The sequence below is a fragment of the Camellia sinensis genome, chromosome 5 (genome assembly GCF_055761805.1).
Source record: "Camellia sinensis isolate YWXY chromosome 5, ASM5576180v1, whole genome shotgun sequence".
Lineage (NCBI taxonomy): Eukaryota > Viridiplantae > Streptophyta > Magnoliopsida > Ericales > Theaceae > Camellia > Camellia sinensis.
This window is the reverse complement of record NC_138965.1, coordinates 127,741,758-127,766,676: the sequence shown is the minus strand read 5'-3', so window position 1 is coordinate 127,766,676 and position 24,919 is coordinate 127,741,758. Positions and strand designations below refer to the sequence as shown.

At 36.4% G+C, this 24,919-nt stretch overlaps 1 protein-coding gene across 10 annotated transcripts; it reads left to right on the top strand.

The window, feature by feature from the left end:
- LOC114296201 (uncharacterized) lies at nt 1-24,635 on the top strand. Of its 10 annotated transcripts, none has more exons than XR_014330120.1 (15): nt 1-435; nt 2,551-2,609; nt 2,870-2,978; nt 3,480-3,589; nt 3,723-3,791; nt 7,128-7,736; nt 8,846-9,384; nt 9,583-9,647; nt 10,869-10,972; nt 11,561-11,665; nt 11,870-12,009; nt 12,073-12,201; nt 22,457-22,609; nt 23,841-24,171; nt 24,454-24,635. XR_014330120.1 is itself a non-coding variant. In XM_082869782.1 (14 exons), the coding sequence occupies exons 1-14, from the start codon at nt 243-245 to the stop codon at nt 24,464-24,466; spliced, it is 2,397 nt and encodes a 798-aa protein (XP_082725908.1). In that variant the 5' UTR covers nt 1-242; the 3' UTR covers nt 24,467-24,635. The 10 variants fall into 10 exon arrangements, 5 of the variants coding, with proteins under 5 accessions (XP_082725908.1, XP_028096285.2, XP_082725910.1 ...); XR_014330119.1 differs by having other exon boundaries at nt 23,841-24,190; XR_014330122.1 differs by having other exon boundaries at nt 2-435; nt 10,893-10,972.
- Nucleotides 24,636-24,919: the final 284 nt, after the last annotated feature.

The window sequence follows — 24,919 nt, the reverse complement described above, 5'->3', positions numbered from 1 at the left end:
AAAGTGGCATTACATTACTGTCTGTCTCTTACTTACTAGTCACTCTCATCTCAGCCGCGTGGTGTCATCTGGTTCAACAAGACCCACGAACACAGGTCAGTCAACTCCAGTCAACTGCCCCCACCAACACATAAACAACTCAATCACTCCTCTAATTATCTATATTTCCCTAAATTCTATGTAAATAATTTAATCAATCAACAAATATCTCTCGATTCTCTCTGTCTGAGAATCGTCATCACATGGCCGAGAGTTCAATTCTGGGTAGTTGTTATCTGAATCTCTGTCTCGTCGTTTTGCTCGTATTTATATGCTTTCATGGTCAATGTTCCTCGTACGAAGTCCAACGTGGTGCTCCGTACAATTCCTTCACTGTCTCAAGCTTCAGCTATTCCAAAACCCAGCTCAAACCCTACGATTGGCGTTATATCAGAGGTACTTCTATACTCTACAAACCCATATATGGGTTATATATATATATATATATGCTTTTCTTGAATTTTTTATTTGTTTTTGTTTTTAATGGGTTTTGGGTTTTCCCTGTAATGGGTAGAGGTCGAGACTTTTTATTTTTGTTTTTTTAAATGAATTTTCTTGAATTTGTTTATGTGATTGAAATTGAGTATTTAATTGTTGTTTAGTTTATATGATTTAGTATTTATTTTGGTTATTATGTATGTTTTATTAGTGGTACTTGTATACTCTCTCTACATTTTCATTTTGATTTTGATTTTTTTTTTTTTTTGATTAATCAAATCTTTTTTTTTTTTTAATAATTATTACGGATTGTGGGTTGTTCTGTGTAGTGGGTAGAGGTCAAGACTTAATTTTTTTAATGAATTCATTGAATTTGAATGGTAATTAGTCAAATCAAATTACTTGTCTGTGTTCTGCAGTTAGCTTTTCTTTATTAATCAAGTGGACTTTTTTGTTTTGTTTATTTATGGATTGTGGGTGATTCTCTGTAACGGGTAGAGGTCAATGTTCAATTTTTTTTTTAATGAATTTTTTTGAATTTGCTCATGTGATTGAATGGTAATGGTTACTTAATTGAGTATTCAATTGATGTTTAGTTTATATGAGGCAGTATTTATCGTGGTTATTATGTGTGTTATATGAAGTGTTTCACATGCTTTGTTATGTTGTTTTGGAAATATTTCAAGTTGATTGCATGACTAAGAATTTAAAAGGAATTTAAGGCAAAAGAGTCTCTAATATCTGCTAGCTGTTGACTTGGGTTTTCTGGATTTGATGTTGTTTTGATTGATGGGTTGTGGTCAACTAGTTGCTTTCTTCAGAAACTTCAGTATTGGTCATGATCATTAAATCCTTATTTTTTTATTGGGATTTTACCATTTTTTAGAAAATCTTCTGGGCATTATTTTAAGCCTTATTAGTGAATTTAGACTAGAAGCTATGAAGAACAGATAATTCTACATTGGAATTGCATGTGTATCATACTCGTAAGGATACCAATACTACTTAGATAATCGCCGATACATATCTAAAAATTTCTTAATGTATCCAAAATTAGAAATAATTTATTTAATTTTGAATTATTGGATACTTTCTAGATACTCTAACTATCCGACCTACCTATCTTTTAATTAAGATATTGCATATTTTTTTGTGTAGGATCGAATATACTTGTTAGAATAAATGTAAGAACATTTTCCAATACTTTCCATATTCCCTAGTGAAGAAAAATTATGAAATAGTGAGATTAAAGCATGTCAAATTTGGTCCAAGTTCGCCCACATAGCATAACCATCTTTTTTATGTGAATACATTATTAATTTGAAACTGAGTGTATTTATTTAAATCTAACTGATGATAAATAGTTTGTTATAAATATGTTACAATGTAATTACTTTTTAATTTCTAGATATACACATGATATATACACACGTGTTGTCATATCTATAACATATCCACATCCTTTTCTTTTTATTTTTTTAATTTTTAAATTTTTTTTTTAAAAATAATTTTTAAAGATTTTTCTTTATCATCTTATCCGTATCATGTTGTATCCATGCTTCATAGACCAGAAGTAATATATTTCTTTTAAACAAGTGTTGTTATGTAGTGATTTTGTCATTTTTGTGGTACCCTCTGCTACATGTAAAATATTGTTCACAACATGCTAATCACATCTAAATGGAAAAGGCCATTAATGATGGTAAATGTAGTGTATGTTCTTTTTGTCATGGTTTTTCATTTGTGACATTGAGCAAATGCTTTAAACTAATATGGACATTGCGTTTGTGTTTTTGTAACTCATTCTTAGTTATATCCCAAGTTGCAAATTAACCTTAGTTGCAAGTAGTTAGATTACCAATTAAGGGGTTTCAAGCCTTGTATGCATTACAAAAGACCATGTTTAATCTTTAATTCATTTAAACTTCCTTAGTCCTCTTTTCTGTCTTTCGTAACTCTATCTTCATTTTGAAAGTCGTGATGAACTCTAGATTTTGTCATTTTGATCAGCTGATTTCTTTCCTGCTTTCTTACCCCCGTCTTATTAGTTTTGCTTTGGATGTCTTGTTGCAGTTGATTTGCCACCATGGTTCTCTTCAATGTCAGTTGCATTGGAGTCAGACATAGATCTTGTATGTATCCTTGTCAAACATTCTTGAAGTAGGCTTGTTCAATGTATCATAATTCATAATCTTGTTTGCTTTCTTGCACTCAAGTTCTTCCATTGATATGTGTTTTGCAAATTTCTTAACATGGAAAACCTTTTATTGACTTGTATATATAGAAATTAGAATTTGTCTACAACCATTGGGCTCTTAATATATACAACATTGCGTGATATTAGTTTTCCTGTTTTTCGATGCTCTCATGTCCGTAAATCTAATTCTTGCAGGATCCTAAAAGCATTAAAAAAGTTCCCAGAAGCCGGATACCGATGATATGCCTACGAGAAGGCGGCCCTCCTCTTCCGGATGCTTATAACACTTCTTTGATCAGTTTAGGTAAAAGTTACCCTCATAAACTTGTTTAAATTGAGCTTCTACCTTTCCTTGATTCCCACAAATTGGTTTTCATCTATGTTAGTGGACTTAGGTGCGGTTTCGGGTGTGGGTATGTATCTAAGTGTTGGATTCATCTAATTCTCCTGTCCAAGGACAATAGGACACGACTGTATTTTATATTTTTTAAGAATTTATTTTATTTTTAAGAGTAAAATGGTGTTTCCAAACTAGCATTAGAGCATTTTATGCATAAATAGGAGCATCAATGCATCATGCATAGTTATAAGGTAAACTTGATCACTTAGGATACGTAGTGGGTGCAAAAATTTACAGTCACATGCTTTCCGTTATGTGTAAAATTTTACTGTTTTTTTTTTGCTTATGCTTATCATTTTGTTTTTTCTTTCTTCTTTCTTTCCTGTGCGTTCTTATCTTACAATCAAACTGATTTAGATATCGGAACCATAAACTGATTTAGATGTATTTCTCTTCTGAACGCAGTTTTAGATCCTATATCAAATGGATCTTTTGGAGACATACAAGGTCTTCAGAATGAGGAACTCTGCTATCTCATGCAGAAAAATATATCCGTCACACTAACAAATGAGCAGGTTCATTTCAAAATGTTTGAATATTCTCACTTATGGTACCTAGGAAGCTTATGCACTAGTTTAGTTTTCATTTGTATTTTAACTGTTCGGTCAATGACAGTTAGCTGAATTGACATACAAAGTTGTTATGCAGATCTCTCCCGGAGTCTGGTATTGGGGTCTATTTAATGGCATTGGACCTACAAGGACACAGTCAAAGATGGTAGGTACTCTTTAGTCTTTAATAAACTGATTCTCAACATCTATCTTTACTTGAATTTTTTAATACTTTTCTTGGTTCAGTGTATTGTTTACGCTTCTTTTCTTCGGGTAGCCCATTTCCATTAATTCTGTTTCAGCCACTAATTTTATCATTGCTGAATGTGATTTACACTGCACCAAACAAGTTTTCTTTCTTTTTTTTTTTTCTTTTTTTTTTTTAAAAAAAAAATAAAAATATTACACCCAGTTTAGTCCCTAGTAGATTGGGTAAAAACTAACCTTTGGCATAATTTGTACAAAATGGCTACCCTCAAGTTTGAACAGACAAGTTAGTAGGCTGAGTTTTAACCACTAATCCAGTGCCCCCACCCCACCCCACCCCACACCACACCACATTGCATCAAACAAGAAAAAATATAAATTCTTTTGATTGTAATAGCAGCTAGCAAGCTCTTGTGCCAGAAACACTAGAATAATACTTATATGTTTAATCACCACTAGTCCCAAAGTTTAAGCTGTTATGAAATGGGCCCAACAATGTATATTGAGTTATTCAACACTGTCCCTCACGTGCAACACTGTCTTGTACGTGGAGATGCAAACAAACATACATAGAGAGAAGTAGAATGCAAATGCAAATGCAAATGGAGAGACTTAAAGCTAAGACTTCACTCAACCTAAGCTATGATACTATGTCAGATCAGCAGTAGTCCCTAAAGCTTAAGCTATTAGGAAATGGGTTCAACAATGTATATCAAGCTATCCAATAGCATAAACGTGGAAAATACATTTTAAAAGTTGAGTCACTAGAAGATTTATATGATAATAAAAAGTAGAAGTTTGCAGCTGATTAGAAATAATATGTATTTGGAAACTCAATGTGGTGTTGCTTCATGTAACGCCCCAAATTTTATTAACCGAATACATTACCAAATTCCATTATTAAAGTCCATTTCCATAATATAATTACAGAAGCAAAATACCTTGAAGGAAATAATTAAAGTCCTCTCTCGAATAAGTGCTGTGACAGACTTTTCAGTCAAGAATTACAACACATGCCCTTAGGCTTACGTTGAAAATCTCATAATAAAATAATTACAATAACAAGAATATAATCCCCTTTGCAATACATTGGCTTCTAACTCACAATAAACAAATCATAATACATGATAAAAACAATCTTCTTGAGTTCTAGACGATATGTCCAACCCTGCACTTGAAAATAGTTTAGCGATTGGGAGAACACAAGGTCCAATAGGGATTTACATTGATTCAAAACAATAAGATCTATAGATATATGTGATCATGAATGCAATCTGATGATAACTAAATAGATAATGTCCCCTTTTATATCCAAACTAAAACATACATAAATATATAATTTCTTCTCCAAAATCCCGTTTGACATTTCAAGGAAAACTCATTTGTTATCTTTTCATCTCATCAATTATGACTCAAGAGAATTTCTTCAAAACTCCTTTATTTTGGGAAAAAGGTTGTTAAATCAATCCGTCATACACTCAATCTAACTTTTAACCCTGACATGATAATTAAACTATGACCTGCCAACTTTTTATAATCCACGTGGCACCAATGGATCCTACCAACACCTATCATACAGACAACTATAATCTCCCATTTACTACACAATTATTCCAATCACACACACATTTATATCTCTAACACAATCCACCATATCGCACATGTCTGCATAAACTTGTAACTAAACACAAATATTGCATAATTAACAACCAGTTTCGTCAAGCCACTCTAACACAGTTTACCGGGCGCTACTCCATAAGGAAATCTGGAACCTATCTCAAAGTGTAACGCTTTACCGGTGGCTAGTCAAAAGGAAAGCGGAACCCCCATATAACCCAACAATCCACACGCTTTACAGGGCTCTACTTTGGAAGGAAAGCGGAACCTCTGTCAATGAGCCATGTTTTACTAGTCACAAGCCGGAAGGAAACAGACCCGCTTTCTAGAACTTCAATATACCATCTCTTCATATACTTTATCATTTCAATTATAAAATTAAATCGACATCACATTACACATATAACCTATTCTACAACATACAACACCATCCTCCACCAATGGCTAAGGACAACCTCTACAAGATGAAAGGAACAGTATTTCTTATAACAACACAACGTGATCATCAAGACATTTCCACATTTCCATATCATCAATGTTTACGACATAAACAAAATTAACAGAAATACATTTGACTCTCCCTTTTTCCATAACACAGTATGAATCAATTCATAATAACCATTTGATTTTATTCTACACCCATTTCACCTTTTTAATTCACTTTAATCATTATAACCCAACAACTATTTAAAACAACAATTTATCTCAAATACATTAGATAACCAAAATTAGGGCTTTTTATAGTAAACCTCTTTAATATGTTCAATTTGTCCAAAATCTTCATTATCAACCATAAATCATATACTTGAACACATTGAGTTCAAAACCCTAACTTCTCCTACATGCCTTTCGAAAAAAATCACACATCAAACTCATGTTTTCATGCAATAGAAAGTACCACACATCTATCTATATAGAGATATTGAAAAGAAGCAAAGAAATCCCTACCTCAAGAAAGAAGAGGAGAGGGCCCAGAAATCTAATTTTGACAAAAACACAATCTGCTCAGATTAAAAGGAAGCCCTTGCCGTGCTCTATGTTTTGGTATAAGGAACTAGGGTGAGATTCTCACTCTAAAGAGATGAAACCCAAGGTTTAATGGACTTGGAGCTCAAAAATGGCTGAAAAGAGAGAGGAGAGAGAGAAAGACCTGAAAAAGTGAAGAAAATCGGGCCAAAAGTGACTTTTAAATCGACAGATCCCGAACAAACTGTTCGAGTGGTGTGAGAGCAAAGACCGCTCGAGTGGTTACTCCTTCGCTTGAGCAGAAAAACCCCCTTCCCCAAAATTTCAGACCTGCAGAGAGAGAGATGCTGGCTGCCTCACTTCACCTCTCGAGCGGTATATCCACCGCTCGAGTCCCCCAAATTCCAGACTGCTACACTTCATATCTGAAAAAATTACTTGCACAAATGGTTCCTGAAAACATCCAGTAGTCTTCGTTTATAGGAGAAGAGAATTGGCTCTGTTGAGAACAGTTTGTATAATTACCTAAACCACCTGAAATACCCTTCTCCCACTGAATTGAAGATGTTCTCTAGATAATTTTGTAGCTGTTTCCGTTTGATTTTCCCTTTTTGTTTCCAGTGAAATGGTTCAAATTCCATGATTTGTGATTAATGACATTTTTAAATGTATTTGAAATTATTACTTTAATTCTGTTGGTCTGACAATGCAGATTATTCGAGGCCCAGCTTACTCATTCAGTGGCAATGTAAGTGTGGAAGGATGCAAATCCCCAATGCAGTTGGGCCAATATTGCAACAGAACGGTTGATCTGCTTTCATGCGCAGACAACTACAATTTAACAGGAAATCTTTCAGATACTAAATTGTACAATCAAACAGAAGCAAACGTGGTCTCTTGTACAAATTCTGATGGGAATTCTTGCCACGGAGACAGTGAACCAAAGATCTACTCCTTGGATGTAGTGGATATAGCAGAACAACTAACCATAATGGCAACAAATGTGAGATTCAATGAAACAGCATCCAATGGTAGGGTGAATGATAATGGAATTATTTTGACATGTTATGCACGTCACGGTGCAATACCACTTGCCACGTTGCCTGATTATTCTGCTAATATCAGCAAAAACCCTTTGGTTATACGCTCACCAAAAGTTGGCCGCTGGTATATTGCAATTCATCTTGTTAATCTGTCAAATGAAATTGGAGGGGTTCAGGATGTGAATGTAAATGTCTGCTATTCTTTGGACTGGCAAGTACTTCAGTGTCCTGAGGGGAAGGCTGGATTGAACTGTACATGGGAAAGATACATGCTTCAGGTGAGATTATAGATAGATTTGTGTCGTCTACATTTCCTATTTTGTTTTATGTTTTCGTCAACTTGTGCTAGTGCTAGTGTGACTCAATAATTAAGTTGCTCTGATGCGTGTCTGCTTTCAATGCATATCAACCCAGTTGAATAATTTTCTTATGTGCATATTGGCTATAACTTGGTATATGGATGGCATATCGGATGAGGAGCCAAGGAACAAAATTTTGTTTCTATTCCATCAAAACGATCAGCACGTTTCCGTGAACATTAGTGGAATACTGAAATGTCAATGTTTCCATCAAAACAAACCGGAACAATCTGAAACATACCACAACAAAATATTTAACAATACTTGTTTCTATATACCTCTTTTTTTCACAAGAAAATATTAAATTTATTTAAAAATATGAGAAACTAAAAAGTGAAGATAAAACAAGCATGATTAAGTCACTTATCCAATTTTTCCTTACTACTACTACTTGAATTTGGAATTTTTTATTTTTTTATTTTTCTTACAATGGCAAATTTATTCCCCCAAGCCTTTAAGCCTTTTGGTTTTGAGTTTCTAACATTCATAGACTTCAACATGTTCATTAATTAATTATTGAGAATGTATTAACATTTTTATAGGTTTTTGTTTTCAATTGTTGTCGAATACTTTTCTCATTTCCCTTATATTTTTGAAACATTTTTTAAATGTTTCCGAAACGTTTCCATTTCCAAGCTAATGGTAACAACATACCAAAATGAAATTTTGATCCTTGCTTGGAGTTTCGCATCTTCATGTTCATCTGGCATGATCGAACAAGTGTTTGTTTGGAATGTTGACTTGAAACTATGAGTAGTCCAAATAGTAATAGAATCCTTTAGCACTTGCCGTCAGATCATATATGAAGATGGAAATCTACCTTAAAACAGGTTTTCTTATTTATAGTTCAAACTTCTACCTATATAGTTTGATATATTGGTTGTATATATGTTTATGAATGCCAATTACTCGTCTTAAATGTTGTGCACATACAACTTGATTTCCTTGGATCTGTACTTCTTGTTGATTCTTGAAGAAACTTATTCGCAGGAGTAATTTATTGACAAGCTGAGAATGATTGTCTGCAGACCGTTCTCAGGAAGAATCCATCCGTTCCTTTTGAATCATATTATTTACCAATAAGCGAAAGGGTATCATCAAAATCAGCTAATTTCCCTCTTGAACCTCTTTTAAGCAACTCCTCAAATGACGGAAAGTTGGATTTTGTTTGGACATATTTTCTTCTGGACGTTCCTTATGGTGCTTCTGGAGGCAATCTTCACGTCCAACTAAAGTCCGATGCAAAAATAAACTATGAAATATATGCCAAATATGGTGGATTGCCATCTTTTGATAGTTGGGACTACTTCTACGCAAACATGACAAGTTTCAGCAATGGCTCAATGTTTTTCAAGCTGTATGATTCAGGTGATGAAACGGTTAGTTTCTACATCTTTTATGTTAGAGGCGGAACATGGAGTTTTGGATTGAGGCACCTAAACCCGAGTGATAATACTACCAAAAATCAAACAACTTTGTCTATTTCACTAGAGAGATGCCCAATGAAATGCTCTTCTCACGGGACGTGTCCGTCTGTTCTGGATACAAGTGGATTGACTTTATACAGGTTTGATTTTCTGCCTATTCAAATTATTTTATTTGCTAGTCGAGTCGAGATAAATTAAATTTCCTAGACGACAACTATGTTCCTTTATTACTGAAAAGTGTTGAAATTGGTGTATTTTGCTGTTAATACAGGGAGCTACAAAAGCCATTCTTGCATTTCTTTTTGATTTCTACTTATAATGTTGTTTTTTTCCCCCAGTTATTGTTCTTGTGATAGAGACCGCGGAGGCTTTGACTGTAGTGTCGAGATTGTTTCACCTCAAGGTAAAGCTCATATTATTCATTATGCTGAACCATAGTTGCATGAAATGGGTGCGGGGACAGGGGAGTGAGGGCCCTTTAGAAGAGCTTAGGGTTGGGAGTGGGGGCAGGGGCGGGGGCAAACTAAGTGCCAAACTAGCCTTCTAACTGATTGAGTTGTTAAAACTTGGCCTATCAACTTTGCAATTGTGGGTTCAAATATGAAGGCAGTCACTTTGTGAAAATAACACCAAAGGTTAGGTTTGTATCCAACAGAGAATAAATTGGGTATACTTTGTTTTTAAAAGAAATAAAAAAATCGAATTTGGTATCATAATCTTTTTATTTTGTGTGCCTCTTTCTAGATTGTATCCTGAACATAAAGTTGAAAGTTGAATAGTTTTTTACTTTTGGGTACTGTACATTTCATGGTACAGCTGCATGTGTACTGAATATGCAAAAACACGTATCCATTTTTTGTTAATTATTTGATTTATGTGGGTACGACTTGGGTACATACTAGGTAACTCTGGAGTACAACAAGTTCCAACTGCAATCTTGTTTTGAAGTATACGTGTACCAAAACAGGGTGTTCTTTTTATTCAGAGATGAAGTCAGCTTGATATGACTTTCGTTTATGCTTAGCATGCTTTTAGAATTAAGTTTGGTTTGTAGGTTCTCTAATGTTATGACATTAAAATTTGATTTTGAACCTTGTTTTTGACATTAAACTCTACTTTGTAGGTTGGATCCTTAAATCAACTAAGCCATGTAATTAATTTTTGCATTTGGTTTGTTAATTGTTATAAATAATGCACTGCTTCAAACTATAAAATTATATTTTTTTTATGGACGTACCTTGGCCATACCTGTATCCCTTTTTTTTAAAGGTTTTGCTGTATTGGTGCACCTGTATTATACGTGTACCAGTATCCGTGCTACATAGTTGAAAAGAATATCGGGACTGTCTGTTCAGTCACACACACACAAACACGTCTGAAGCAACTGGGTGATAAATTTTAAGATCTGTTCTTGTTACTGAGTTTTTTAGAATAGTTTACATGATTTCGAATGTAATAATTGGCTGGCCCAGATTGCGGTTTCAGGTTGATGCTAGCATGTCAGGCATATAATTAGAACTCTCTTTCTATTGGTCTTTCTCTTCTGCATTAATAAAACATTTTTATTCACATGGAGGCATAGCAATAACATTGATGTTTTTCTGTGCAACGGCCTTTTCTAAAGGAAAAATGCTGAAAACTCGTGTAGGACACCTTTGGCAATCGATTTCTCTTATTGCTTCCAATGCTGCTGCTGTACTTCCTGCTTTTTGGTGCCTTCGCCAGAAGGTAAGATTCACTTGTTCATTGGGATTGGATTGGAAATGTTTTCATATAATTTAAAGTTTCATATGGTCCATGTTAGATGGACTCAAGTACAAATATCGAGTGCCAATGCGTGTCCAAGCTTCAAATCTTCCTAAACCGAAATTTAAGGATATTAGGATACGCATCCAAAAATTGGATATGGGTATGGGACATGTCTCAAACACATATATATATTGCACATTGTATAATATTATTAGATAAGATATTATAAATTATCTATAAATAAATATGTTTCAAATTAAATGGGATTTAGAGTAAATATGGAATTTATATCTCTCATTTGTAAGTGAAGCTAGAAATGTTTACCTACTAGCAAATTTGAGTGTTTTCTTCTTCTTCAAACATCATATAAATTTAGAAGATCCGAGTCTTGACATTAGGTACAAGTGGACTCTTGTCATATCGGGGGACAGGGAAAGTAGAAGAGTCCATGTAACACGACATATGGTATTAAATTTTAGGAATTGAACTCAAGGCATTAGTTACAAATTCTCTGACCCCCCTTTTTGATTTGAAGTCATCAAGATAAAAAATGTTATTCTTCTGCAGGCATTTGCGGAATGGGTTCTTTTCATGTCTAGCGGCATTGCTAGTGGATTATATCATGCATGTGATGTAGGCACCTGGTGTCCATTATCGTTTCACGTGTTGCAGGTATTGTACAACTTCTTGCAAGCTGGAAGCTAATAATCAGAAGTTAAAAATGTTCTTTCCGTGAGTACAGATTTTCAAAAAAAAAAAAAAAAAAGGAAGAAAGAAAGGAGCTGCAAGAAGCCCCTATAAGCTGCACCAAACATTGTTTTTTGAGGTTTCCTATTTTGGGACATTATTGAGTAGTTAACCATGACATATTCGCAGTTTTTGGATTTTTGGCTCTCTTTCATGGCGGTGGTGAGCACTTTTGTATACCTAGCTGATATCAGTGATGCTTCTAAGAGGACAATTCACACAGTTGTAGCAATTGTTACAGCCCTTATGGCTGAAACTGGACCAACCAGGTATTAAAACCTTCAAATTTATGAATCTTAATGGCAGGGTTTTAATTGCACTAAATTTTGCAGGTCTACCAATATTGTTCTTGTAATAGCAATCGGGGCATTTGGACTTCTTATTGGGTGGCTGATTGAATTTTTTACGAAATATAGGTCTCGTTCGATTTCAACAGTATTCTGTCTAAATATCGTCAACAGGTAAGTTTCCCATTTCAAAATCTTGAATGTCGTTTTAGATTTTCAATTTTGATATTTTTTAGTTAATGATGCAATCACAATACAAACCAACAATTTATATAGCATTTCAAGTAGACGTGTATTGTTTCAAGTGGCCATCATCTCGTGAGTGATTGTTATAAAAATAAAGTTTGTAGTTCGAGGAAACCTAAAAATGATTGTATAACATAAGGATATGTAGACACACCCTGTGAATTATAGGAAGTGTAAGCAGGTCATTCAAGTTCAAGGGACATCCAAACACAACATATGCATCTTATTTTGAAAAACTCAATTTTCAAACATTGCTATTGCCCATACCTAGCCTCCGCATGTGGCTATTTTTTGGGTGCTACCAAGGTTTTAAAAAGCGGCTGCAACCGTTACGTAACGCCGTTACGTAACGGTTGTGGTGGTTACCGTCACCCGTTACGGCCGCTTTTGCAGTGTGATTGAGATTCACAGGTGTGTCGGCCGTAGCGGCTGCCGTAGCGGTTGTAACGGTGCCGTAACAGCCGTAATGGCTTGTTACGCACCGTTATGTAACGGTTCCGAACTGCTTCTTCCGAAAAAACACACAAAAAAAAGGCTAAAAATGGGAGAAGAGGGATAGAGAGAAGAGGGAAGATAAAGAGAGAAGATGGAGGACCAAGAAATAGAAAGAGAGAAGAGGGAAAATCAAGAACATATTATTGATTTGTTGAAGCTATAAGACCTATGCTATTTTATTCAACTGTTATCACTCAACTATTTTGTTTGTGTGTGTCAATCTATATATTGTTTGATAATAATAATAATAATAATAATAATAATAATAATAATAATTGCTGGAAATTGTGTTCATGTATATAATATGATAGTGGTGTTGGTGGTAGATAGTGGCATGTATAGAATATGATAGTGGTGTTGGTGGTAGATAGTGGCATGTATAGAATATGATAGTGGTGTTGGTGGTAGATAGTGGCATGTATATAATATGATAGTGGTAGATAGTGGTAATATATAATATGTAAGTGGCATATAATGGGTTATGATGATGTTTGTAATATCTCCTATATAAGGAGTGTCATTTGGTCTTGTAAGATAAGAAGTTTTGAATATAACAGAAATATATTCCTTCTTCCTCATATTTTTCGGAGTTCTTCTTCTTCATATTTTCTAAGTTGGTATCAGAGCAACAAAAAACACAGCAGCCCTAAAACCGTCATAGCCATGTCGGAAGTCACGTCCGAAACCACTTCAACCCCTGCCGCTGCCATTCCGGTGAAAACGTCCTACTCTCACTCTGTCCAAATCACCACCATCCGCCTAAATGGTGATAATTTTCTCCGCTGGTCACAATCTGTCCGGATGTATATCCGTGGGCAAGGAAAGATCGGTTACATCACTGGTGACAAGAAGGCTCCTGCTGTTAATGATCCACTGTTCGACAGTTGGGACGCTGAACACTCCATGGTTATGACATGGTTGGTCAATTCCATGGAGGAGGATATAAGCTCTAATTACATGTGCTATACTACTGCACAAGAATTGTGGGATAATGTTAGTCAGATGTATTCTGACCTAGGAAATCAATCTCAAGTTTTCGAATTAACTTTGAAGTTGGGAGAGATTCGTCAAGGAGATGATTCCGTCACCAAATATTTCAATTCGTTGAAAAGGTTATGGCAGGCTCTTGACATCTTCAACACATACGAATGGAAATCGGTTGACGACTGCAAACACCACAAGAAAACTGTGGAAGACAGCCGTATTTACAAGTTTCTTGCCGGCCTCAACATTGAGTTCGATGAAGTGCGAGGAAGAATTATTGGCAGACCTCCTCTCCCATCCATTGACGAAGTATTTGCCGAAGTCAGAAGGGAAGAGAGCCGAAGGAGCGTCATGCTTAAGAAAAAAGGTAATGGTGAATCAATTGAAATTTCTGCTTTAATTAGCGATGCTGCGGCCAACAAGGCTGCAAATTACCAGCGCAGGTTTGATGATAAGCCACAGGTCTGGTGTGATTTTTGCAACAAGCCTCGCCATACACGCGAAACGTGTTGGAAGATCCATGGCAAACCTGTCACCTGGAAAAGCAGCCAACAAGGAGAGAAGAATCGTGGCTTTCCTACCGCTAATGAAGCCGATTCAGGTCCCTTCAACAAAGAGCAGATTGATCAACTCTTAAAGCTGATAAAATCCAACTCCTCAACCGGTACTCCTAGTGTTTTGTTGGCACAAACAGGTAGAAATCCTAAAGCCTTCTCTTGCCTAAACTTCTCTCCGTGGATCATAGATTCCGGTGCCTCCGATCACATGACTAGTTTTTCCCATTTATTTAGTACCTATTTCCCTTGTTCTGGTCATGACAAAATCAGAATAGCCGATGGTAGTTTTTCACCTATTGCAGGAAAAAGATTTATTAAACTAACTGAGAAAATTAATCTCAATGCTGTTCTTCACGTCCCCAACTTAGCCTGTAATCTTTTGTCTGTCAGTAAACTATCTAAGGATTCTAATTGTCGTGTTACATTTTTTGAATCCCATTGTGAATTTCAGGACCAAAACTCGGGGATGATGATTGGGCGTGCTAGGATGCTTGAAGGTCTTTACTACTTTGATGAAGTACCTGTTAGTAATAAAAAAGCTCAGAGCTTTAATAGTACTAGTTCAATCTCTGTTCGAGAAAAAATAATGCTATGGCACTATAGGCTAGGACATCCTAGTTTTCTTTATCTGAAACATTTATTTCCAGAATTATTTAAAGGGATTGCTTGTTCTTCTTTTCATTGTGAAAGTTGCATTTTTGCAAAATTTCATCGCTCTACTTATTTGCCAAAACCTTACCAGGCTTCAAAACCTTTTTATTTGATTCATAGTGATGTTTGGGGCCCTTCTAAAATCACTACTCTTTCTGGTCAAAGATGGTTTGTTACATTTATTGATGACCATACCCGCTTATGTTGGATTTATTTGATGAATAAAAAATCTGACGTGAAAATTTATTCACAAATTTTTACAATATGATTGAAAACCAATTTCAAACCAAAATTGGTATTTTACATTCTGATAATGGAACAGAATATTTCAATGAGCAGTTGGGTGAGTTTTTGGAAAAAAAGGGGATTTTTCATCAATCTACATGTCGGGATACCCCTCAACAAAATGGCATTGCAGAACGAAAAAATAAACATCTACTTGAAGTAGCACGTGCTATAATGTTTTACATGCATGTTCCTACATATTTATGGGGTGAAGTAATTTTAACAGCCTCTTATTTGATAAACAGGATGCCTACAAAGGTGTTAACATACAAAACACCTTTTGATTGTCTCAAAACTTTTTTTCCTGACACGAGGTTGTTTTTTGATTTACCAGTCAAAGTTTTTGGATGTACTGCCTATGTTCATGTTCCCAGTCAATTTCGTTCAAAACTTGACCCCCGTGCTATAAAATGTGTTTTTTTGGGTTATTCCTCAAACAAAAAGGGGTATAAGTGCTTCGATCCTCAAAACAAAAAATTTCATGTAAGTATGGATGTGTCATTTGTGGAAACAAAATCCTATTTCCCCAACACTTCTCTTCAGGGGGAGACAAGTGGAGTAGAAGACCGTTTTTGGGATATTTCTATCCCGCTCCCCAATGTCATTTATCCTACACAAAAACCACATCTGTCTGATAATGATCACTTAGGAGAACCAAGTTCTATGGTGCCTAGTCAAGAAGATTCTTGTTTAGGGGGAGAAGTACTACAAAATGATCTAAATCCTGAGCTTCAGGTTTATACTAGGAAGCGATTTCATCTGAGGAATAATGACCCGAATGTCCATCCTAATGACCCGAATGTCCACCCGAGTTCTGGCATCGAAATTTTAGGTAATCCTATTCCTTCTATTTCCGACCTTGATGTACCTATAGCAATTAGGAAAGGTGTCCGAAATTGCATTAAACATCCTATTGCAAATTACCTCTCCTATCAAAGACTGTCTAAAAACCATAGAGCTTTCACATCTAGGATTTCACACTTGTTTGTTCCAAGGAATATACAGGAAGCATTGGATGATCCGAATTGGAAATTAGCAGTCATGGAGGAGATGAATGCTTTAAGGAGAAGTGGTACTTGGGAGATAGTTGATCTACCCAAAGACAAGAAAATAGTTGGGTGTAAATGGGTGTTTACGATAAAATGTAACGCAAATGGAAGCGTTGAGAGATACAAGGCGAGACTGGTGGCTAAAGGCTTCACTCAAACTTATGGGATCGACTATCAGGAGACGTTTGCTCCTGTTGCTAAAATAAATTCCATCAGAGTACTGTTATCTCTTGCAGTAAATTCAGATTGGCCTCTACATCAACTTGACATTAAAAATGCATTTCTCAATGGTGATCTTGAAGAGGAGGTGTTCATGAGCCTACCGCCGGGATTTGAGCAGAGACTTGGAAGTGACAGAGTATGCAGATTGAACAAGTCATTATACGGACTCAAACAATCACCAAGAGCGTGGTTTGAACGCTTTGGGAAGGCAGTTATCAGTTGTGGCTTCTCGCAGAGTCAAGCAGATCACACAATATTTTATAAACATTCAAAAAACAGTAAAATTGCAATTTTGATTGTTTATGTTGATGACATCATTTTAACTGGTAATGATGAAGCAGAGTTAGCAGCCCTCAAAGAGAAACTCGCAAAAGAATTTCACATTAAGGATCTGGGAGCCCTCAAGTATTTCCTTAGAATGGAATTTGCAAGATCCAAGGAAGGTATATTCGTTAATCAGAGAAAATATGTTCTTGATCTCCTTGGAGAAACAGGTATGCTTGGTTGTAAGATGGCGAAGACTCCGATCGAGCCTAACTTGAAGTTACAAGCTGCTAAGGCTGAAGAAGTCAAAGAGAGAGAACAATATCAGCGACTTGTAGGGAAATTGATTTACTTGTCTCATACGCGGCCTGATATTGCCTTTGCAGTCAGCATGGTAAGTCAGTTCATGCACTCACCAGGGGCAGAGCACTTTGAGGCCGTTTATAAGATCTTAAGATATTTGAAAGGAACTCCAGGGAGAGGCTTACTGTTCAAGAAACATGGACATCTTCAAGTTGAAGTATACACAGATGCAGACTGGGCAGGAAGTGTTACAGACAGGAGATCAACATCCGGATACTGCTCCTTTGTAGGTGGGAACCTAGTTACATGGCGGAGTAAAAAACAGAATGTGGTAGCTAGAAGTAGTGCAGAAGCAGAGTTCAGAGCTGTTGCCCATGGAATCTGTGAAGTAATGTGGATTAAAAGAATTCTTGAAGAATTAAAGCTTTCTCACCCGACACCTATGAAGGTCTATTGTGACAACAAAGCAGCTATATCTATAGCTCATAATCCAGTTCTACATGATCGCACAAAACATATAGAAGTGGATAAACATTTCATCAAGGAGAAAATCAATGCTGGCATAATCTGTATGACCTACCTTCCAACAGGTGAACAATTAGCTGATGTGCTAACGAAGGGACTACACAAGAAGCAATTTGATAAGCTGACTAGCAAGTTGGCTATGGAAGATATCTTCAAACTAGCTTGAGGGGGAGTGCTGGAAATTGTGTTCATGTATATAATATGATAGTGGTGTTGGTGGTAGATAGTGGCATGTATAGAATATGATAGTGGTGTTGGTGGTAGATAGTGTGTTAGAATTTCCCATCTTTACCTTCACCTACTCCACTACACACTCCACTTCACCTACCTCCACTTCACCACACACTCCACTTCACCTAACCCACTATCACCTCCACTACACCTACTCCACTACACACTCCACTTCACCACACACTCCACTTCACCTAACCCACTATCACCTCCACTACACCTACTACCACATTTTCTTCTATATATAGATTGTATAGGAATTGTAATTTATCAATCTTGTAATACATCAAGATATCCATCAATAATACAATTTATTCTCTTTCTCTCTCTATCAATATTTCTAACATGGTATCAGAGCAAGGTTAACAACCTACTCATTTTGCTTCACCGGCGGGCGGCAGCCTCGCCTTGGCCGCCCGCCGGACCTCTACCTATTCCATCTCTAAACAGTATTTTCGCTACATATAGATTTCCATCTCTAAACAGTACACTTGCTGCACATGCTCCTCCATTTACTCCCTGACTAAGAAATTCCTTATCAGTGTCCAAATAGCCGCTATGTATGGCTGCTTCTAACTGATCTTCTTCGTCTCTGACAAATTCAAGTGCTTTCACAATGTTCTTTCCCAGATTTTCAGCAACATAATCTGCTACCTTCTCAGAAACTCAACTTCCTTGAAAAGTGTTACCCGAGAAAAGCTGAGGAGACGTGGGGACATCCAATTTTCAGTTGTTGATAACCTGTCTGTTGCTTCTTCACCAGTAAGCCCCATGGATGCATCTGGTTCAAATCTTTCTGGAAAGGATAAACATCCAGAAGCTACTGGAATGGGCTTATTCTCTCCAAATTTGTTGGAATCACTTGGCAAGTCTGGTACACCACCCTTTTTATGCCCAGGATCTCAAGAACCTTCAATGGGCTCATCCCTTTTTTCTCCCTATTATTGTTGGTGCCCTCCTATGGCATCAATTTTTCAATACACAGTAAAACCTCCACAACTGCCTATGTCATTCACTGAATCACTATCTTTACCTCCACTTTCTTCTTTACTACCAGCTACAAGGTCTTCTAGTGTGTTGACACCAATATCACCTCTTAATGTGTCTGATCTCCCCCCTCTGGATTTTCCTACTTTGCTGCCTGAGCCACTGGTCAGGTTGCCACTATCTAGATCAAGTTCACCCCAGATCCTACCATTCACACCTCTAATGTGTGACCCTATTGTTCATATTCCAGTCATTGATGTTTGTTCCTCAGGCCAGTCTATCCCAGTTGGTGGTCTTGCTTACTATGTCACTGCACCATCAAACTTGGCAGACATGGCAGCCAATCCCTTTCATGCTCTCTTCTATTTAGAGTTCATGCTGTCAGCCTGTGCACTGTTCTCAAAAAACTTGGATTGAGGTTTCTGGATCTTCTGCTAAAGATGTGGCCAAGCAACTTAAGGAGCAACAATTTTTCTGTTGATTTTTCTGCATTACCACACCTACCATTCGAGTTTGCACAACACCCATATTTTATTCATCTCAGGGATCAACCCCGATCACATTGTTACACACAAAAAAAAAAAAAAAAAAAAAAAAAAAAAAAACAAACAAACAAACAAACAAACAAAACAACCACATCCACTGGCGGATTTTTTTCTTCTCTACTCTGCAGCCGGTCTCTTCTTCTTGCCTCCGTCCTGGGCGGCCCTTGACGGTGCTGCCTCCGTGTTTCCCACTCCACTGGGCATGATCACTACTCCCTGCTCCTCCACTGCAGCATATGGTGGACCTCCAAATCGGAACATCACGGTGGCCTTCCGCTTCAGCTCCTTATTTTCTGCTTTCAGCACACTTATCTCTGCTCGCGCATCCTTATACATGCGTTGGAGCAGAGCCAGTTGGGCGTTTAAATGTTGCACCTCATTTGTCCTACTCTGCAGCCGGTTTGACAAATTTGTGACCGCCGTCATGGTTTCCACGCATGACTTCAGAGTATATTGATTAGCCTCAATATCAGTTTGCATCGCCATTTTTTGCTCCACCGACCGCATCGGAAAGTTCAATGGAGCAAAACCAGAGGTGTTTGGTTGCGGTTCACTGGCCACCGCACCAGTTATTTCTCTTGTGGGCTCGTTCAGTTCTGGAAAGAGCGTGAGCAGGTTCTGGGTAACTGGACGGGAAGAAGAGGCCATGTTTTTGAGTTGCTAAGTGTTTCAGAGAAGGGTTGGTTTCCGGGTGTTTCAAGCTTTGCAGAGACAAGCTCTCCGAGCGTTCAGAGGTTTCAGACTCGTATGCACAGCCTTCGCCTCAACCTTGTTTTTAAATAGCCAGGGCCAGCCACGCGCATCGCGCGCCTCTTGCCAGCCGACAAACGGGCACGCAAGCCAAGGCGTCCACGTGCCTCGCCATCATGTCCACCTTTTGATGAATTGGGCACGCCTTTTGATGGCACGCCTTTTTATGGATTGGGCACGCTTTTTGATGGCACGCCTTTTGAAAATTGGGCGCACCTTTTGAGGATGCGATTTTTTAAGGGGTCCGACAAGACTCTGTAAACTGTCCCGACATTGATTCCGGTTAGCTCCTTTCTGGGTCCGACAAGACTCTGTAAACTGTCCCGACGTTGATTCCGGTTAGCTTTTACAAGGGTCCGACAAGACTCTGTAAACTGTCCCGACATTGATTCTGGTTAGCTCCTTTATGGGTCCGACAAGACTCTGTAAACTGTCCCGACATAGATTCCGGTTAGTTTCTACAAGGGTCCGACAAGACTCCGTAAACTGTCTTCTACAACGGTCCGACATGACCCCATAAACTGTCTTCTACAACGGTCCAACATGACCCCATAAACTGTCTTCTACAACGGTCCGACATGACCCCATAAACTGTCTTCTACAACGGTCCGACATGACCCCATAAACTGTCTTCTACATCGGTCTGACACTGCCATCCAGTGTCCTCTACACCGTTATGACACCACCATACAGTGTCCTCTACAACGTTATGACACCCCCATACAGTGTCCTCTACAACGTTATGACACCCCCATACAGTGTCTTCACCAACGGTCTGACACGACCATACAGTGTCTCCTATCCTTTTTTATTTTTATGTATTTTCTTGTTTTGTTACTCTCTCCAAACTCAAGTTGGTTAGTTTCTCTCCTCCTTGAGTTTGCGGGGGGCTGTTAGAATTTCCCATCTTTACCTTCACCTACTCCACTACACACTCCACTTCACCTACCTCCACTTCACCACACACTCCACTTCACCTAACCCACTATCACCTCCACTACACCTACTCCACTACACACTCCACTTCACCACACACTCCACTTCACCTAACCCACTATCACCTCCACTACACCTACTACCACATTTTCTTCTATATATAGATTGTATAGGAATTGTAATTTATCAATCTTGTAATACATCAAGATATCCATCAATAATACAATTTATTCTCTTTCTCTGTCTATCAATATTTCTAACATAGTGGTATGTATAGAATATGATAGTGGTGTTGGTGGTAGATAGTGGCATGTATAGAATATGATAGTGGTGTTGGTGGTAGATAGTGGCATGTATATAATATGATAGTGGTAGATAGTGGTAATATATAATATGTAAGTGGCATATAATGGGTTATGATGATGTTTGTAATATCTCCTATATAAGGAGTGTCATTTGGTCTTGTAAGATAAGAAGTTTTGAATATAACAGAAATATATTCCTTCTTCCTCATATTTTTCGGAGTTCTTCTTCTTCATATTTTCTAAGTATAATAATAAGTGTGGTCATTTTCTATTTAGCTTGGTTAAAATATGTATATATATATATATATTTAGGTTTTTATTTATTCTTTTACTTTTGTCATTATTTATCTTATATATAATTTAATGATTGATTTTTTGTATAATATAAAGTCATTAATTATTAAAATAAAATGTAAAAAACTCAGTTTATAGTGATTTAAAAATATGAAATATATTGGATCATACTTGAAAATTTATAAAAATTGATCAATATTTATTTTAAACCCAATAAATATGATCATGGAAAAAAAATATGCATATCGGTAAGTTTTTTTTCCAATTGTGCGGAAAAAAAAAAAATCACGGTTCCGGTTACTGCAACCGTTACGCTACGGCCTTTACACCCCACAACCGCAACCGCGCCATCGCCATCGTTACAGTGACCGCAACCGCTTTTCAGAACCTTGGGTGCTACTATTAACATCCCAATTTATCTTTGGACCCCCACTTGCTTTAAACCCTCACCAACTAATTTTAAAATTTGTAAAGAAATGTAGGTGCTATCAGCAACACACCTAGTTTTTGAGGTCAAAGTGATTAAGTATTACCGATACAACTATAGTTATTATGGATTTATTGAACATAGTGTCAAGCTAATTTTGATCATCAATACTCTTAAAACCTTATATCTTAGTGGGCACATTAATAAATCCGTCAAAACCCGGTTGCTCTTTGAGAGTTCTTGGTTAGAATTTGACACTGATGTTTTGCTCAAATTATCTGTTTTAAGCCTATGTATGCAAATATTTTTACTTCAATAGAATATTAGTTGTGATTATGGATCTGATGAAGTCAAGGGTGTCTATTCGTCGCAGGTGGCAAACCGTTAAGGTATGGCTCCATAATCTCATGAAGACGATTCTAAAACGTTTCCGCTGGGGATATGTACTAGCAGCGTTCACTGCGTTAGCAATGGCTGCCATTAGCTGGACACTGGAATCCAGTGAAAGCTACTGGGTTTGGCACAGGTATGACAATTTCATAACATAATGCATACCCTCTTTGGCTATGTTTGGTGCAACTTATTGGAGCTTTGTATATATACACTAGTGGGTGTGTTGTTAAATTTGTAAAATATAAATTTTAAGGGTAAATTACAAATGCATCCCCTGAGATTTGCTTAAAATACGAATTGCCCCTGTGGTTTGGAAAATTACAAATACCTCCTGTCAGAATTTTTCATTTAACAAAATTAATTGAAAAAGAGAAATTTCTAACTATTCACCTATACAATAATAAAATTATCTGAATTATTAATTGAAATAAAATTTTAATATTATTAAAAACTGTTAATTAACTTGATGATTTATTAATAAAATGACCTATTTGTTATGAAATTAGAAACCTTAGGAGGCATAATGTAATTTCTAGAACCACAGAGGATAATTTGTAATTTAAGTAAACCTCAGGGAGTGTGTTTGTATTTTACCCAAATTTTAATTTTGGTTTTAAAATATAGCAATTGTTGTGTGCTGATTTAAGTGTAAAGATGTTTCCTAAACTCAAGGTCTTGAGTTCAAGCCCCATCCTTCTCTTGTTTTTTTTTTTTTTTGGTACATAAACACCAATTATAGGGGGTATTTTGGAAAAATCTAAAATATGAGACATTTTGTGCGTCAACACCATCTCAAGGCTTCACATATATAATAGAACAGATCAAGAGAAAAGGTCAAGGCTTCACATATATAATCGAGTAGATATAATTTAGGAATCAGAATCAGTCTTAGAGTGTTTGATACAGTTTCTGCTTATAAGTTATGAGATAAAAATAGCTTAAATAAGTTGAGAAAAACTGATTATCTAGAAGTTGGGAATGAATGCTTTTAGGTGAGGTTTGGCAAATGCTTTTTTAGTAGCTTTTTGTTTTTCACTTTTTCATGAAAAAGTAGTTGAAAAAATGGTGTGTTTGGAAAATGCTAAAAAATTGTTTTTTCATTATTGAGAAAGTTGAGTGGAATTTTTTTTTCCCTTTTTGTCAATTTATCAGCCTTTACCAAACAGACAAATTATTTTTTGGTTGAAATAGCCAAAAAATGACTTTTTTTTAGCAACTTTATGCTTATTAACTTTCAGCTTAGGAAAAAATTGCACTAAACAGGGCCTTTCCTCTCCCCTCTCTCAATCCCCCCCCCTCTCTCTCTCTCTCTCTCTCTCTCTCTCTCTCTCTCTCTCATGTTTGGTGCATAAAATGGCTTGCAGTGTGTGGCATGTGAGCATATACTCTTCTTCCTTCCTCTTCCTCTGTTCAAAAGCAATTACTATAGATAGCGAGAATCAAAATCAAAGACCTCCAGATGGGAACTACGAGTTAACTCGTCGTGATTCTTTTTCAAGAGGTGGAACAGAATGACCGTAAAAGACATATTCCTAGGTATAACAAGCTCCGAGGGAAGACAAGTTTTTGTCACGGTGCTGAGACTGAACAAGTCGGTTTCTCTGCATTGTCTGAAGATTGACTGAAACGCCTCCAAATAACACCCTTTTCGCTACTTCAACTGAAGCAGTTTGTTGTATTTGTTCTCATTTACCGGTATGGTTTTAGGAATCAGGTAATCATTTGTATGTATATGTCAATCTGTATAAATCTTTTAGATACAGAAAGAGCTGAGGGAAAAGAGAAATGTTATAGGAATTGTTTGTTTTTGTTTTTCTTTCTAGGAGGTGGAATAGAATAACCTGGTTGAAGCGTAATGATCATACATTTGTAATGCATTGTATGTCCCATAATAGGTCCGGTTCGATCCAACGCTTTATTTCTGTCCTATTGATTTTTCCCGAATAACCAAATACTGTTTGTTTTTTGTTTATACAGGATAGGATCATAGGAGCAAACTAACAAAGGTGAGTGTATTCATAGTCTTGTAAACTTTGTGAATTTTATGCTGATTTTCATGTATCACGTCTTGTAATTATGTTCAGCAGTATTTTTTCATAAACTTCAATGTGTGTAGAAGAGTAATGATAATATACAAACAGAAAAATTTTAAATATAAATATATACAGAAATGATGTGGTAAATTTGTGTTTATTCATTTTGAAATCAAAAAATTAGATCAAAGTGACTTATTAATTCAAAAACTACCATCACATCATTCTAGCAACTGTTTTTTAAAATAAAATTTATGTTTACAAATTATTTTCCAATGCAGAATTATTCTAGTGAGACACAGTATTTTTGATCTGTTTAGTTGACTTTTCAAACTTGTTTCTGCGTTTTTTTTTTTTTTTTTTAATCATAAAATAATTTGACAAGAACAAACACAAAATAGGATATATTT